This window comes from Chaetura pelagica, unplaced genomic scaffold (genome assembly GCF_000747805.2).
Source record: "Chaetura pelagica isolate M959 unplaced genomic scaffold, ChaPel_1.0 scaffold1420, whole genome shotgun sequence".
NCBI classification, from domain to species: domain Eukaryota; kingdom Metazoa; phylum Chordata; class Aves; order Apodiformes; family Apodidae; genus Chaetura; species Chaetura pelagica.
Genome location: NW_009951675.1, coordinates 57,742 through 76,283, shown reverse-complemented (window position 1 = coordinate 76,283; position 18,542 = coordinate 57,742). Strand labels below are relative to the sequence as shown.

Below are 18,542 nucleotides of genomic sequence, written 5' to 3'. Positions count from 1 at the left end.
CCCCCCCCCCCAGCCAGTGGCTGCTGGGGCTGGGTCAGAGCAGGGACATGCTCAGGATTGGGGCCACATGGTCACTCCTCTGTGGTGTCATCCCCCTGCCAGGCACACCCATGGGTTCAGGCCAACACCCTGGTGTTGCTGAACTCTTCACTGGGAGAAAGGAATCAGGCAGTAACACTGCAGTGCTGGACTGGGCTGAGACATCCACTCAGGCACACACGCTCCCCCTGTGAGTGCAGAACCTACCAACCCTGTTTAAAGCTCCCAAATCTTTGCCCATTTATCAATATTGTTATTTTATGGTTTATAGCTACTCAAACAATCATATGCCACAAAACAGAGAAGATCAAGTGGACAGCAGAAAGACAGTAAGGTTTTATTCTCTTTGATGGCAACCACAGAACCACCAGAGGAAATGTTTTTGCAAAGATAATTCAAGTGTTTTGACTACAAGAAAATAGTTTTAATATTTTAAACTTGGGAGACCACCAGGAAAAGAAGGCAAATGTCCTCAGATGCAAGTGTTCAAGGTATGGGGCGAGCAATTTTGTCCCAGTGCTATACACCATTTCATAAAAAAGTATGGTTGTCCAGGAGAAATCTGGAGAACAAACAGCAATCCTCTGCTCCAAAACTCTCCAGACTTTCTCCAGAGAACACTGCATGCCCAGATGAGCAATGCTTTGGATACCTGCAACACTTGAGTCATCCCCCAACAAGACTGTGGGCTTGGAGGGGGGCGTACATAAGCTTCCCTGTATTCTCAGCAGACCTGTCTGTGCTGGAAGAGACTCAGGAATGAGAAGATGCTGCTGGCAGCAGCACGTTCTGTTCATGTGACTTACAAACTTAAAACACCCTGTACTGAAACTCTAACACAAAAACAAGAAAGCTGTGTGATTAATTCATGTCCCCAGAGAAGTACAAAGAATACATTTGAACAAACAACAGAGGTCCTGATAAAGCTGGGAGAAGAGGTGCTGAGAACAATGACCCAACCTCGTGTGCATCACAGCTGAGCGGTGTTTTGTCCCACAGACAAACCCTGGGGGTGACCCAGCCTCTGCCACTGACACCTGGTTCTGTGTGCTTCTCATACCTGTCACACCTTCAGCCACACGTGTGTGTTTGCTTATTGGTAGAGAAAAATAAAGCAAAATCCTGGATTTTCACATTTTAGGTGAGGACCCAAGCAAGGCTGAGATTGTATGATAAAACCATGGCATGACCAAGCTTTCTTCACTAGCAGGTATATAAAAAGCACTTCAGAAACATCTGTGGAGGTGGAAGAAAGGATGTTGCCAACAGAGGATGATTGCAGGTTATTTATCAAAGCACAGATGCTTACAGGTACCACCCAGCTTTACAGTCCAACACTCAGCCAAGTTACAGCAGAATAAAGAGCCAAGTGCTCTCCTGTGCTGCCACACTGCCCAAAGACACCCATGGATGCAAGGAGTTTGGGTCAAGGTACTTCTCCACTGATCCTTATGCATCACATCATGAGACAGAATTTAGAGACATGGTGAGACACACCCAGTTGAGATGTTTGAAACTCAGCTGATGTGCACTTCACTGTCCCACTGCCCCCTCTGGGTTGCAGCAGCAGCAACTCCACCCTCGCTTTCAGCTGCTCACAGACCAGGCGTCCCCTCGAATTAAGTGTCATTTATTCATACATGTATGTGAGCAGTGAGGATTTATTTAGCACAATGTCAATGTACAACAATACAAGGAAGCCTGGGGCAATGACAGAAGCTAGAGAAAATTCTCACTTTCACCCTAGATGCCCATCATAGGAGCAAAAACATCCCCAGACTCCATGGGAACAGTGGTGAGGTCAGTAACTACGCAACATTTCTATATTTTCATTAAAATTGCTTTCTCCATGGAAATCCCAGGCTATTAATAACCATCTCATCCCTCTATCAGGGCTGGTAGGTCTTGGACAAATTATTTTCTGCTTCCTGCTCCTCCCTTCCCACTCTACCCACAGTAAAAGGGATGTCAGCACAGCAAAACACTCACCCCTCTCACCTCTGGGGTGAGCGAGCACTGCTGAGCTCTGCCAGGAGCTCCTTTGTTCTCTGGCTGAGAGACTTTGGCTCTGAAAAGCTCAAGAGCATTTTCCAGTGTGTTCTGATCTACACTTGCGTTTGCTCAAGAACATTGGCCAGTGACTCAGCAGAATCAGCCTGCAAAGATCACTCAGCAGTCTTCATGACTCTCTTGTGCATTTTAGTCCTTTAAGAATTGGCTCCAACTACAGCCCCTCACACCAACCCAGAGCAAACAGGAGCACAGTTGAAATCCTGCAGGCACAAGGGCCCCAGCTGAGTTTTCCAAGTTTTTGCAGCCCTGAGGAGAGGCTCATTCTCCTCCAAGGAGCCATTGGGGAACAATTAAAAAAACCCAACAAAGAAAACAAAACCCCACAAACAAGCTGCCCACGTGGCCAAGCAGTGACTGAGCGGACGTGGCCTTCCAGGAGCACAGCCAGGGCAGAAATGCTGGGTCTCCTTTCAGCAACCTGCTCTGCACACTAGGTAAAATAATAAGGCAAAGCTAATTTATATGTTCACTTGAAATAATATGTATTCTGGCTCCTACCCTATAGCTCAATTAAAATTTCCATGAGGAAACACACCAGGCTGACAGGAAATCTGGATACAACTTACTCAGCTCCAGACCCTCTCTCAGTAATAACTGGAATTGTTCCAAGTACCAAATCCTTAGAAAATACCTGCTGCTCTGCTCAGATACAGTTTATCTGGTGAAAAAAAAGCATCAGCAGGCTGAACAGGATGACTTGAATAATGGGTTTCCTGATTCTGCCTTCAAAGATCCAAAGGGCCATTGCTGGGATGTTTCTTCTCACAGCCCAGGCCCAGGGTTTGTGCTTTGCTGGCTGCTGGGCTCCTCCGTTGCTCTTCTGACTCTTCAGAGTCAACAGCAAGAAAATAATCCACACCAGTAACTTTATCATTGCACAGTGATCACAGGTGAAGGCAGACCAAGTATTCTGAACAGGAATTAAAACAAGTCTGGTATTGCAGCAGATTAAATTACTTCCCTGCACAGTAAGTCACTATGTTTAGGACTCTGCCAGACCAGTCCAGCTCCAAGCAATTTAGCTCAAACCTGCTGCAGTTGGAACATTTTCCAGGTTTCAATCTCTTAATCCACTCAGGGTTTTCTAGCACTCCTCACTTTCCCACTGCCTCTCTAATTAGATTAGGGTCAAGACTCTAATGAAATCCTTGGGTGCTGTGGGCACTGAGGTGAGGTAGCTTAGACCACCATGGGGCTGGAAGGTCAGATGGCAAAGGCAGTGCCTGGACATGCTGAGAACTGGCTGGCAGGCAGGCAGCAGGAGGTGGCACGGAGTAAAAGCGGCTTAGGCCAGGAGAGAACTGACAAGTGCTTGACCTGCCCATGAACCCATCAGGAGAAGATGAACTCAGGCAGCCTGGTCCCCTTGGCCCTACCAGGCCAGTCATGCCAGGAGCAAACCTTCTTCAGGAGACCAGCAGGGACCATCAGTGCCACAGCAAAGCCAGGCTGGTGGCTGGGGTTGCACAGCTGGCAGGCAGCCCGTGAGGAACAACAGCACCTTCGCAGCAGAGCAGGGAACAGGACACAATGGCCCTTGTGGGGCAGGGGCCACAGCCAGAGCCCATGTGGACCACGAACCAGCCACCGAGCCAGAGGCTGCCCAAAGAGCAGCTGGCAGCAGGGGAGGAACGAGGGTGGTGAATGGAATTCCACTTCTGGCTGGTTGGGCTCATTTTTAGCTGTGTAAAGGTCTATTCAGCTACAAAGGTGTAAGCTGGACTCTCTGCCGGCAGGAGACAAAGCTGGAGTAGGTACAGAAGCATCAGGACAAGGACTTGTGACCCATCAGCTGATTTCTCCACCCACGTGCTGCAGGACAGCATTGATTATGGAGCCCTGCTCTCGGGGAGCCCCAGGACAAGCACCAGTGCCACCAGTGTGGTGGCAGAACAGAGCACGACCCCCCCGCTCAACCATGGACACACGTGCAGGGCTGACTTCTGAGGACAGCCCTCCAGAGAGCTTTACACCTCCAGCCCACCCTCCCAGACAAAAGTGGTACTAGAGCTGCACATTTCTGTATCTTGGGATGTGACAAAGGCTGCTGTTCACCCCTGTTATATCCTCCTACTCTTTCTTTTGCTCAAGTACAGCTTTCCACTCTGCAACCACACACACGAGACACCAATGCCATCTGCAGAATGAACAAACCAGAGAACAAGACACTACACAGCAGCTCTGCTTCAACACATCAGGCTTTGTCTCGTAGACACTGACACTCATTTACAGGGGATTCCTGAAGATAAATGCACCCAAGTTTCTCTTTCAAAGGCTGCACTGTCAATCCACACTAATTAATTTTCACAGTATGCTAACAGTGAATTCCAACTCTCAAAACCATTACTTATGAACTTTAACATTTATAAACTTTGTCTCCATTTCTTCTAGGTTCCACACAATCCTCAGCACTTGCTGTGCTCTGCAGCAGGTTAGGATGATTAGTGATTCCAAGACACAAAAGATAAAAACATTTCTGCAGGGCAGGAGCAGCGTGTGCTGCTGGAACTGTGGCTTGTACTGACAAGATTCCCTGCTTGGTGCAGGATCTTCCCTCCCACTTACCACAAAGCCTTCTCCAATTGTCCAGAAATGTTCCTCAGCACGAGCTATCTCCTACAGCCCAAGATATGATTATTGGTCCCCTTCAGGACCCACTTTGACCCACCTGCCAGAAAGCCCACCCCTGGTCCTGCTCCTCAGGAGCCCAGTGCCCACATGCATTCCTCTTCCTCTGAACTCCATACAAAATCTCCAGTAAATTCCACCCTCCCAAACCTTTCCTCCCTACCAAACTCCCTGCCTCACACCAGTGCCCCTCACAACCTGTCCCCAGCCTGTCTCTTGTCACCAGACCACAAGAACAAATCCTGCTTTTGTTACATCTGCACCAGGACCTACTTGCTCCCATCAGGAAAGGACTCCCCTCTCAGTAAATCCAGAGACATTTCTCTTACTTTTCCAATTCCACATTGCTGCAGCACCAAGAGCTGGGTGAAGACCACTGCTGTCACCTACAAAACCCATGCAGAGTCCCTGGGGCATCCCCCAGCTCACTGCTCCATCCTGCTCCTCCCACAGGCTGCCTGTCTCTCCCTGCTTCCTGAGGCTGATTTTCCCTCAGTGATCTCTCTGGCCTGGACAACCACAAACCCAAGCCCCCCCAGCAGTAGCAAGGAGGGCTTCAGGAGTCATACACTGAGCTTTTGGATGAGTAGCCCTGGAATGAAAGAAACTGAATGAGACTGGAGATACCACCACAGAGAGCAGAGGAGGCAGCGCAGTCAAAAGAAAAATAAGAGGCAGACTTTGCTTTCTATTCATTTTATTGCCCAAGTGAACCAGAAGCAGTTCCCTGTGCCAGGGCTCCTCTCTCCAGACCTTTTATTGCCACTAAATGTTGTCAGTACTACACAGTTTCTCGCAGTGCAAGAATTTTGTTCATGTTAATAATACAAGCTGCCACCTGCAGTTGCCTTCCCTGTTCCCAGTCTAGCAGCTCAGCTCCAAGATGCCCCTCAGTGACACTGAGGCACATCACACACCCCCCAGCCCCTGCTCCTGTGCTGGGGGAGCCAAACTCTGACATGGGCACGTGTGTGAGGGCAGCACAGGGAGGGGGCAGAGGTGGCTGCTGAGATCCATGCAGCCTGATCTGTTTGCTCTTTGCCAACAGAACCATCCTGCCAGGTGCTGAACATCTGTCTGTCACTGACAGGGAACAGGACAAAGTCTCCTCGAGTGTCACTGGAGGAGAGAAACCAGTTTTTGCCTACAGGAACACCCCAGACAGTCAGAATCCTGTTCCACACACAAGTCCACACTTACCATTTATTTTCATTAGGACTTCAGTCCTTGCTTCTTCCATCTACCAAACAGGCAACCAGCAATTTCATTTAACATTTTACAAACCAAAACCTAGTAATATTGAGCATCAACTGCTGCTGATGCAGACCTTTGATCTGCTTCTGTTTGTCTACAGCTCTACAAGTGAGCCAATCCAAGCTGATGATTTATGAGCACATCAGCAGCCTGGGCCCCACACCAGGCCCTGGGAGGCAGGCTTACCGGAGCAGCAGCTCTTTGGGAAGTTTTTTGTTGATCACAGCTTCATCGTTGTTTGAGAACATCTGTAAACAAAAACAATTTCAACATTTTAGCCATATATTCTCCTTAAGGAAACAAAACCTCCCTTACTCTAGGGAAGAAGTTGCTAGGACATTTCAGGAGACACCTGGCCTAATAAACGGATTTTTGGACCAGCTAAAATAATCCCACCAGCTGCAAAAATGAGAGAGGCTTCTCTTTTCAAAGTAGTACAAAGAAAATCAGGCAGCAAAGCCCCCTTGTGCTTCCTGAGGAATATCTACATCTCTTTAAAAAGACTTTGTATTGTCTTTCCATGGTGAAACAAACAAACAACCTCCACACACTGATGCCTGTGGGAGGAGTGATTAGAGGGATCTGTGAATTAAGGCTGCTGGTGCCTCATTCCATTTAGAAACCTGTTTTCAACATTTCCAAAAGCCAAGCAGGGAACAAAGAGAATCAGATTTAATTGAATTAATAAAGTTTCTCTTTAATCTCCTAGAACAATTAAGAGCTGATCTTCCTGAGTTACACGCCTGGTAAAAACTGCTGCAGAAACTGGAGTCTAAAAAATCTGCTTCTTATCAGTTGACCAAGTGGTCTGGATCAATTGAGCTGGATGCAAGCAAAGCAAACAGACCCAGCGTCAGCCAGGTCACCTCGGGGGCACAGGATCAGATTAAGAGTTAAAAAAGGAAAGTAAGATCTTAGTGGCTTACAAAGCTGTGCAGCAGCAAATATTCTGTACCTGAGCATCAACACAGCCCCATCACCTACCAGAGAGGCCACCAGAGCTTAACGTGAAGCACTTTTAATGCACTTAACATGAAGCATTTTAATACACCTCAGCCAGCGATAACCCACTGACAACAGAACAGTGCCAGTCACCAGAGAATGCTGACTTCTGGAGCCAGACAAAAAAGGCTGTGTTTCCAAATTACACTTCGTTTTTTAATGATCTCAAGCTAGGGAAGCAAGATGCTGAAGTGGGACACGAACTCTCCCGCACTCTCTCCTAAAATGCCACACAGAAGAAAGGTGTTGTTTTCCCCCACAGACACTTTTATCACTTCCCACCAGCAGGTATCACAAGTTAGCAAGCCCTAAGCTGTCCACTAGACAGGCAACTGCTCAGCCCATTTATCAGATAATTAAATGGAGGTTTTGCCATTTCCTCAGCCAACACAAATTCTGTGAAGTCTGTTTCCCCAGAGACAGGGCAGACGAGCATCTCCTGGAGTCAAGGGCCACCTTCAGCACTGATTACCATGTCTCTGTCACCTGGCAGGTACCTGCCAAGTGCCACCATGAGCCAGGCCCAATAGCAGGAAGGCTGTGAGAGGAGCAAACACCTCCTGGGACAGGATCATCTCATTAGATGGCTTAGCTGATCTGTTGGGAAATTAGGGAAGCTCTGGAGAAAGCTCTAACAGCAGAGAAACACAGAGGAATTATTCATGGGAAAATGGGACTATGATTTTTCTTCCCCCAGTTAGGAGAACAATAGTGAGCAGGCAGATTATCCACTTTCCCATTATTGTCCAGGCCAGAATTTTACATCTGAACCAGCACCCTCCACCCCCTTCACAAAAAAGGGTGAGAGAAATTAAAGGAGCAAATCAGATAGCAGTAGGAGACTTCCGAAAAGGAACCAGACTAGAAGACATCAGGGAAGGGGCAGGAAGTATTAAAATAGAGACTCCAGAAGTAGCCAGCCAGCCTTTTCTGTCTCCTCTGTGCTGGCAACAAGGCTTTGTCTGAACTCAGGCTGTGCCATGAGGAGGGAAGAGCCTGTTGGGAGAAGCTGCACACCGAGGACACCCCAACAGTCCTGAGCAAAACACAAGAAACTCCTTGACCTCTGCACACCAGTCTGCTCAGTAGAAAAAGCTTATCTTGATTGCAGGGCAAATCAAAGCCTTAAATTGTTTTAGTTTTGTGTCTGTAGAAGCTGCCCTTTGGCCAGTACCACACTAAAGGAACATCTGGTTTTTGACTTACTAAAAAAGTCCTTGAACAAACGTGACAGAGCCAAGGCAGGATGCACTTCATGGGAGAAGCTCCGGAATTCCCCTTCACTGGCAGGCTGGCAAGTGCCAGGGGGCATCACCAGACCAAAAGCCTTCATCATCATCTCCCAGAGCCTTACTTCCAAACCTGGTCCTCAGATGGCAGGTGCAGCAGTTGGACTCCTTGCAGGGCTCACAACCAGACTTCTCAGCTGTGGGCTCTGCTGGCAGGGCAGCAGACAGAGCTGCTATTGAGGCCCTGGCCCTGAAAGCCCCTCATTACAGGGCCCAGTCACCCAAACTGGGTCATCTATGTGACATCAGCACAGGGCTGCACAACAGCACTGCAGCCCAGCATGCAGGGCTGACAGAGGGTCATCACCAGTGCCCTAGCACAGGGGGCACCTTCAGATGGACTGTGCTCATCACCCATGCACAGGGAACAGCAGTTGATGCAAGCTCTCCAAGTGGAGCAACCCTCAGCAGCCAGGCATTATTGGAATTAAAACACAAAGCAGAGTATTGTGTCATTACTGCAGCTACTCATTTAGCCTTTGAGGGAGCCCTGCGTTGTCACGAGCCAGGCTTCAAAAGCCACCCAGGCTCAGGGACTTGTCCCAGGCTCTCTCCTCCAGGCCTGGTGCCACACCATCCATCCTGCCCAGAGCTAACTGGTGTGGTTGATATTTAGCATGTAAATGAGGTGTCCACGTGTGGGACTGATTCAGCTGCTGTGTGCAGGGACAGACTGTGCACCTCCTCCCCTGTTACATGGCACCAACATGTCACTGGCAAATGCTCACACAGAAGGTGGCACAGCCAATTCCCACAGCTCCTCCCAGGAAATCCATCCTCTGTATTTAGAAGTTTCCATCTGAGAAAAAGTTCCTATGTTAATATGGAGGTCTCAACATCAGGCTGCCTGACTCATTCCACAGCAGCAAGTATGAACCTCTCCAGTGAGAAGTGTTGAAGAAATCTTCAACACTTTCTGCAAAATTTTAATCTTTCCTTCCAGAACAGTGACAATCCCTGTACCCCTGGCTCCACAGAAAGTCTCCAAACACACATTGGCACAAAACTGCCTTTCCCAGCTTACAGAGAGCTGGAAAAACCCCACAAGAGCTGCCCCAGGCCCTGGCTCTGAGCAGGCTCTTGGCTGCAGAGCTTGCCCAGAGCCTGGGCTGGCAGAGGGAGGGGGCAATGCCTTCCTGTAAATGTCACATCTGGGAATGGTTTGGATTTTATTGTTGGGGAAGGGCTGGAGGGGTGTTCCTATGGGGAACAAAAGTCTTGTTTTTCACTTTTTTGTGTGTTTGGTAAAGTACACTTGAGAAGTTTCTAAATGAGGTATTTCAACATTTACAGTTTACTGGAAGCAAGAAGGAATGTGAATGTACAGAACAAATCCACGTTTATTTGACATGACCCTAAATGCTCACAACTGCTCTCCATAAGCTGTTCTTAAGTTACTGGTTGCACTTTTAAGAGAAAAGCAGTTTACTCATCCCCCATCCCAAAAAGACTTCCCACTACAACAGCAACAGGGATTTTTTTCCAATAAAGTGCAGATCAGATGTTCACACACCCAGGCACTGGGAAACACCATCCATTTCCCCAACATTTTGTTAGGCAGAATTCTGCCCACTAAAGAGACAAGGAGAAGAAAAAGGACAGAGCTGATCTACAGTGTCCCATGGGTGATCTATGATCAAGGAAGATCTCTAGGAGATATAAACACTCAAAGCAGCTCCAGTGCTGGAACTTCAGAGCCTCAACTGACCAACACAGGCTGCTAAAATATCAAAATCCCCCTCTGTCAACAAACATGAGGGAATTCACTTGCACAGAGTTTCAGAGTTGATCACAAGGACTTGATCACCTTCAATTTGGCAGTTTGCAGAGCTATTTTCTGCAGAAAAGTGTTTATTGCTACAGGCACCGAGTAGGAAGGAAGCACCATCCTGCTCTGCTAACCAGGCACAGACACGGTTGTGCAGGGGACTTCAAGGCATGGATTGTCCTGAGAAATACCAAAGAACTTGAGTTAACTGAATGTTCAGTTGGGCAAGAAACTCAGCACCATCAATACTAACAGGATATCAAGTAATTGTCCCTGTTGTACTGGGTGGAAGCTGAACAGGGACAAGCCAGCAGAGCAGCCCAGCTGCTGCACACATCAGCCAGGGTGGGAGCATTTACTGCAGCGCCAAACAGCTGCTTCCCACCCAGACCACATCTGGCACCAGCACAGGGAGGGGGACAGTTGGTCTTCAAAATATACAAAAATCACACCAGGCTTAACTTCAGAAACACCAGTGCCAAGGCCAACAGCTGAGCAACCAGTGTCAGCCCAGACATGGACTTTGAACTCGGAACATTTTTTCTTCTAAAGTGGAAAATTCGAAGCCCAACAGAGAAAAAGGGGTGAAGCTTATTTGGAGCTTGATGAATTAGTGGCTACATGGATAGCTAAGGCACTCGAGTGAGTCCTTGCACCAAGACCCACAGCTCACTCCAGTGAAAAATACCAGGGGGTCTGGCACACCCAGCCCCTGGAGAAAGGCTGGAAACCGGAAACAATCCGAGAGGCAGGAAGGGAAGGCAGGGAGCGCTGCCATGGCCAAGGACACAGGCAGGGAGACGCAGGGAGGGGGAATAAAGAGGATGGATAATCCCTCCTCAGTGCAAAATCCAACCAACCAGAGGGACAGGCATGGAGGTGGGCAGCAGGAAATGAAAACGAGAAACATTAAATGGTAACACTACAAATAAAGTGTTTCTTGTCTCTAAATTAAGCCAACCCCATGCAAAATAAACACCGATTTTTAACACAAATACCCTGTAAAAAACCCCTGTGAAATATTAGTAAATATTATAATTTTTAAATATTGCAACCTGTTTACTTGTGTAACAGAAACTGTGCAAGACAAACTCCTTACAACAGCCTTAAAACCCCCAGATAAAAAGGTAACCATGTGTTTTGGATGGAATTTTAGCTGTTGCTCAGACCCAGCTCAGTATCCCTGGTCCACAGGCAAGTGCTGGCCAGACCCTCCACAACTGCACATAACCACAGGAAATTAAGTAATTAAAACCAAGACAGAAAACAGACTGTAATTATTAGGCAGTAAATAATGCATTCTGGAAACTGGTTTTTAAGCTAGGAAAGGTGGGGAACTAACAGTTGCCCTCATAAATTAAGGATTACAGACATAGCTGGTGTGTTTTGCCAGTTTGCATCCAGCCCTACCCCATCAATGTCGTGGACATGTTTTGGAGATGTAAAATTGGAACCTTCAGAGCTCTCAGAGTGTTTTGCTGTTCTGAGGTGAAAGAACTGCAACATCTGTGCAAATCCATCCCAAGAGTTTAAATCCTGGCAGGTGGGAGATGCCCTGCGAGGTGCTCTTCAGCTACCCAGCTGCTGACTTCCATCCAAAAACCCTGCATTACTGCTTGTATTTGTACCACTTTTATCTGCTGTGGTCCATGTGGAGGAGATGAACAAGCCCAGTAGAGAGTCACTGGAACAAGACACACACAAAATCCAGCTCACAAACACAACACAATCTAGCAAAAAAAGAGCTGAGCATAAAATGCAAAACAAAAATGTGGAATTGGGTCTGTATTCCCTTTGGAAAAGCTCCATGAAGCTTTGAAGTGATTTCTTACCAACACTGTCAATACAATACACCAACACCTTGCCTCCAGTTCTGTTCATTTTGGAAATAAAATCTACCCCTGTTAGAGGGCTCAAGTAGGCAAGACATAAAGGATCCCTGTGGAGTCTGCTCAGCAGCAGCTCCTTCCCAGACCAAGCTGGGAGCAGGCTGGGCTGCCTCACTGACAGCACAGAAAAAGCCCCACTGCAGAGCTAACTCACAGACATGACAGTGAAATACAAGGCTCTTCAGAGGCCACAATACAAAGCATAAAGTTGTTTACATCCACAAGCAGCTCAGATTGGGTGAAATTTCCTTCTAGATTTTAGTTACACAAGGGCTTTAAAAAAACAAAACCAACCAAACAAAAACAACCAAGCATCCAGTTTAATCTGTGTTAAGTCTCCAAGGGAAATGGCTGGCTGCTGGGCAAAGCTGCTGCTGTGGGGAGCTCTATGCTTAGCAGCTGTGCTGCTCCAGTGTCCCCCCACAGCACTTGTGTCCATGGAAGATGGAAGCAGGGAAGGAGAAGCCACCAGGCACCTCCTGCCACGCTCGGAGCCACCGATGCCCCCACCCAGCCCCCAGCCCCACTCACACACCATGACTAAGCAGAACAGACCCGACCCAGGATGAACACGCTTATTAGAGGCTTAATATTCCTAAAAATAGCTCAGTAGGCAATTTGCTCCACATACACCAACCGATCACTTCTCTCTCATCTGCCTGTCATTGCTCTGGAAAAGCTTCATTTTCTGGTGACCAACAGGTGGGTACGGACGGGCCCCCTCGCTGTGCAGCGCGACCCTGCTGGGTCCCCCAGCTGATCCATGGGCAAACACACCAGGTCAAGCTGCTGCTTTCCAGAAATAAAACTCCCAAGCTCAGCCACGCAGGTGGGATGCTGGCAGACTGCTTCTGATGTGAGAAATACCATTTCAACTGGTGGTACCACATGTGCTGTTGAAAAACACCACCAAACCCAGAACCTGCTGTCAGATACCAAAAGGGCACATTTAAACACTTTTTGTTCATCCCTTTTGTTCTCCTACCCCAGAGTTGGCTCCCAGTTTTCCACAAACAAAACATCCCACAACTACACCCAGAAGTTCCCTGTGTTCATTGCCCAGGGAAGCTGTGGCTGCCCCATCCCTGGCAGGGTTGAAGGGCAGGTTGGATGAAGCTTGGAGCAACCTGGGCTGGCAGAAGGTGTCCCTGCCCATGCAGGGGGTTGGGACTGGGTGATCTTTAAGGCCCCTTCCAATCCAAACTATTCCATGATTTTTAAATTGCAATATAAAAGACACCCCCACTCTCAGTACCATCACTATTTCTGTATTTCTTTCTAGAAGATCACTTTATCAGGGTAGTAATTTACTACAAATACCCTTTAGAATGGATTTATTTATTTATTTATAAACCCCTCACACTGACCTGCTTCAATATTTTCAGGCCAAAACTGAAACTCCCCCAGCTCTCCCAATATGTAACACAGCTTATCATAATTCAAATAGGCTTCTTTGATAAACAAATTTCTTGCAGTTCTGCCTCTCCCCAGAGCTGATAGTTCTGTTAGTGGGAATAGATTTTCTCACTCCTGGGTTTGTGTTCAGCTGTTATCAAAGAGGTGATTATTATATGAATTGCAACATATACTTGGAAATAAAGCTAATGACGGTGCCTCAAAACAACCCTGCTTGGGAGGAGGTGTGAAGGGCATGGGGTGAGTTTGCCACACATAAAAGGATGGTTGATCTGGAAGCAAAGCTGATGGATCAGCCAGGCACACACACCCAGCAGGCACAGGAAGAGCTGGGCCCCCCCTGCCCAGCAGGCAGGGCAGGGCTCTATCCCGTATCCACAGGGATAACACCCTCACCAGGCTGACACTCATCCTGGTGTGAGTCAAACGAAACACACAGCCAGGTAATCCAACAGGGAAAACAGTAATTACCTGATCTATCCCAGGCCCCAAGTAATAATGGTATCTAAAGTGAGACATACCCTTGTGTACAGGCTCTCCAACTCCCTGTCCTGGTATGTGAGCTGCCAAGCAGGACAGACTCGGCCCAGGCAGCCCAGTCCCTCCCTGGGAACACACAGTCCCTGTGCTGGCACCAGCAGGGGCTGCTCCCAACAGCTCCCAGTGGAATCACCCTGGGGAGCCCCTGGTTGGGCACCAAGGAAGAGTTCACCTCCAGAACCTGCAAGAAAAGCCCTTCCCAGGGCTGGGCACAGACATCCCAGGCACACGGTGCTGCTCCTCACTCAGCTTCAGCCAAATTAGGGACGAGTCCTTATCGGGTGCTGCCCCAACACTCCCCACTGCTCAGTGTCAGCAAGGGATGGGGGAGGAAACAAAGGTTTTCTGACACGTCTGCTCTATATTCCCTGCTGAAATTACTATTTGCCAGTGCCAACATTTCCACTGTCACCCAACTTGCAAGCACAACTCCTTGCAGAGGAAGAAGCATAAGAGAAGAATCTCATTTTGAGGGGAAAAAAAATAAATACAAATTTGCAACACAAGCTTGGCCTCTGGTGACAGGGGCTAAGGTCAAAGAACACACTTCTTTAACCCAGCACTTGCAAAGCTGTTGCTCTGCCCAATTACAGCAGGGATGTGCTTGCCTAGGACAAAGACTACAAGGTGAAAGAGCTGAGAGACTGAAACCTCCCCCTGCCACAGACTTAACAAAAAGATGCAAAAGCAAAGTCATCAGAATCGGTTTCTGAAACACCTTTTCTTTATCAGTCCCATTTACAATTCCCCAGACGGAGCCTCCTCTGGCTTTTGGTGTCCACAGAGCAAAATGCAGCATGTAGACTGGAAAGGGGAAACCCAGAGCCATTGGGATCTCCCCACTGCCCCCTCCTCCAACAAAAAGCCATTTTCCTGTTTAATCCTTCCCAGCTTCTCTGTAGCCCGGGTCAGGGATCTTTTGCGCAACCCATTTAACTTTTGCTTCCAAATCTCTCTGAATTCCTCTTTCCTCTCCTGGGGTGCAGAGCCCATCGGACAAGCACGGTGGGGGTGGAACACAAGCTATGGTTTGCATCTCTTACTGTCCTAACTTTCCAACAAACATTTTGCGTGCAATGAAGTAACATTCTATTATTCATCTGACCTCAGAAGTGCTGAAAAAGATATTACACATCCATGTGGCATTTATTTAAAAAAAAAAAAGTGGGTGAGAGGAGTGAACAAGAGGATGAAAACGCCACCAGCTTTGACACCCTATCCCAAATTCTGGACTTGCTGATGCTGCCAATGGAGCTCACAACCTCTGAGCCACATCATCAGATACCTGCCAAAACAGAACTGCTCCAGTTGACCTGCCCTGCCTCAGCTCTGCACTGCCCTGCGTCACCAACAGCTTCTCTTTGCCACACAAAAGGCAGAACATCAGTTTTCACGAGTTTCTGCTAGAAAACAGGGAGGAGAGGCCCGGTGGGATGCAAAGAGCGATGGATACTCCCCCTGGCTTTGTGTCTGTCTGTTTACACAACCTCCACCGCTTGAAATAACACAGCCCTAAGCAGAAGGATCAAGCAGCACTGGAGCAGCACAGCCAAGGGAACAAAGACAACCCCAAAAAGACCAGCTCTGAACCCAGAGCCAAGCAGCCCTGAAATATGGAAGAAGCATTTAAGAGCCAGGAACCCAGCAGATTGAAAAACGGACCTAGGGAAGCTGAGATTATTCAATTCAGCCTTCTGAACACAGACAGGACTCATTTCAGAAGACAACTGAATTTTGAAGCACGTGAAGTTTCTCATCTTGCTTTCAGCTTAACTCGCTCATTCAAGCAAGACCTGGGAACTGCAGAGGCCCCAAGCACAGCTCAGGAGAGTCAGAACTCCCCCACACTGAGGATCTGAATCCTAGGAGAGATATGTTGTGAAATGCACTGGATTGATGCATTTTTCCAGCTGAAGGTTCATTCCTCAGATGTTCACATTTTGGTTTGGTTGGTTGTTGCCAAACTGCCCCACAGAGAAACACTTCACAGCCAGAACCAACTCGTGCTAATTGGAGGTATTGAAGACTCCCTGAGGAAGCTGGAAAGGACTGTGCTTTTTTTGTGGTGTTGAAAACGAGAGGTTGATGGGTGATGATGAGTTACTGAGAACAGCAGGTCAGCCTGAGCAAGGCCAAGACCCTCATCTCCAGGTGACATCCCAGGCCAGAAGAGTATGGATGAATCAGACTGGAGAAGTGATGAGAACTGGAGCCTTTGGAAAGTGAACAAGCTCTCAAAGAGCAAAATAGGTACTCAAAAACACCCAGAGATGACACCCCTTCCTCTTCACTAGGCACTAAGTACGACAGGAAGCAGAAAAACTCCAAATCTAAGCCAGGCCAGTGACCTGTCAGGGCACGTTCCACATTAAACCAACACCACAGAAAATTAGGAGTCAATCTGGGTGATGTTTTCCCTTTTTGTTTGCTTTGCTGCAGTAAGTGGTTATTTTCTTTGTGGTGGCCACACCTCCTGTAAAGGGACTTATTTAGAATATGCTCTGGCTGGGCATGCCAGTTCATTCTCTCATGTAGGAGTTCCATTCTTCCTGGCTATACATAAATACCAGAAAGCCATATGCAAGTCAAATTTAAGCAGCTTAGCCCATATTCCATTACCATGTTTTATTACTACAGAAATTATTATTAAATCCAATCTAGATTGGATTTTACAATTACCCAGCCACAATAGTTCAGGAATCTGTTTGCGTGGCTTAACAAAAGACAATAAACTGAGTCTGAAAACCCAAACCAAACTCCCCCTCAATAACTGCCTTCTTATTTAAAGCCCGAAACAGACACAATATACATTAGTCACTGCATCAAGCTATTTTTTCCCCCCAAGATAAGACTCCAGACACTCAAAGGCCCTACTTACCACTCCTCAGACAGGGGAACAGCCAGCTCTGTGTCTAATCCAGAGGGCTATGTAGGAGGAGAACTAATCACCAAGCACTCAACCCTGTGCTGCCTTCATTGATCTTAGTTTTCAACAACTCTGAGTAGCACCTGCCAGTCTCAGCACACTTTTACATAATTGTCCTTATGTCACATTAAACATGAACTATTACACTAAAAGGCACGTTCTCATCAGTGAACAGGACTTTTACTTTTAAAGCAGAAACATTACAAACTGCTTTCTAGAAAGCATGGCTGATGATCTGCCCACACCTCCCCTCTGAAAAATAAACCTTTTCACAAGTGTGACTAACTTAACAGTTTAGAAGCTTTTCAGACCACAACACCCTCACTAGAAAGCCAGGTATGTAAAGCATAAGAGTTCCAAACTCATCCCTTCCAGGATCTATAGGTGAGTAGATCAGAGATAATCAATGCTAGGGTGAATAAAACCATGCCTTTGATTTACTAACCAAAACATACCCAGGAAATACAGTAAAGGCACTTGTAGCTCAGAGCAACCTTTCTATAAGTTTCTGTACAAAAATAGAGTGAAAAGCAAGATAATTTAGACCTCAAATACTCTAGGAGCATTTTCCTTATTTTCAACTTCTCAATTTTTTACTATAGCAAGAAAGTAACACACAACTCCAACAAAAAACCCACCCAGAAGAAAACTCTTCCCCCACTTTTCCTTCCACAATGATTCGGGTTACAAGCTTGATGAAAAGCTCTCCCCATGCTGGGATGAACTCCAGTAGTTCAAGACAAAGTAAGAAGGAAAAAAAAAAAAGAGAGAAAAAAAAGGGTTGTTTCTGAACAAGATGATGTTTCCCCACAGAAAATTGCTGCCAGGGTTTTCATCCTTTGCTCTGTAACCAGCCACTCTGCAGTCATAAAAAAAAAAAAAAAAAAAAGCTCTCAGATAAACACAAATAAATAAATAAACCAGATCTGTGCAGCCAAGAACAGCCTAGAACAGTAAAAACAATAAGCCCAGATAAACCACGTTACACGTGCAGCCTTCTCATCCCAGCTCCCAGGTTTTTATCATCTGCATGCTACAGAAACGGGGATTTAACCCAAAACCATCCCCAGAGCTGCCCCTTCTTCACAGCAGCTGACACAGAACTGATAGAAGAAGAAAAACAACTTCATGTGCTACACGACAAAACCATTATTTCCTGCACCTTTGTCAACTCCAGAGGCAGCTTCCTGGGGAATTCCACACTGATCCCTTGGAACCAGCCAGTCCTCAGCTTCCCACTGAGCAGGATTTTCCCCTGACAGGATCCACATCCCCTCTCTCCCAAGGGACACAACACAGCCACATTTTTACCGTTCCAGGCTCTTCTCCTGCCGTGTTCTCCTCACGCACAACACGAGGGTCGAGAGGAGACTCCAGCAGCTATTTTCACCCTCCATAACAGCAATAAAAAGTAACCCTCCCTGCTGCCCCCCCCTTTGCCCTCCTCCCCCCCTGGGGCAGACAGTTGTTCCAACAATGCAGGAGCAGCCCTGCCTCCATAGGGTGCTTTGTGCCATATTTTTTGAATAGATCTTATTGTTTTACCCGCTCTCCATCCCCCCCCTCCGTAAAATCATATTTTTTTCTGGGCTATCTCCCCAAAAAAATCACACCCGAGCCCTCCCCCTTGTTTTCCAGGCTGTTATTTCCCACATCTGCTCCATCATCACCCGCAGCAACACGTTGGCAGCAGCTCCGTGTGTCTGTGTGTCCCGCAG

The 18,542-nt window shown here is 47.4% G+C and overlaps 1 protein-coding gene across 1 annotated transcript in view; it reads right to left on the bottom strand.

The window, feature by feature from the left end:
• The window catches only part of FBXL20 (F-box and leucine-rich repeat protein 20), a 24,123-nt gene extending 17,881 nt beyond the window's left edge, over positions 1 to 6,242 (bottom strand). Inside the window, exon 1 of the mRNA XM_009994704.1 lies at positions 6,181 to 6,242. Coding sequence (XP_009993006.1) covers positions 6,181 to 6,242 — 62 coding nt within the window. The remainder of the gene's footprint in view (positions 1 to 6,180) is intronic.
• Positions 6,243 to 18,542: the final 12,300 nt, after the last annotated feature.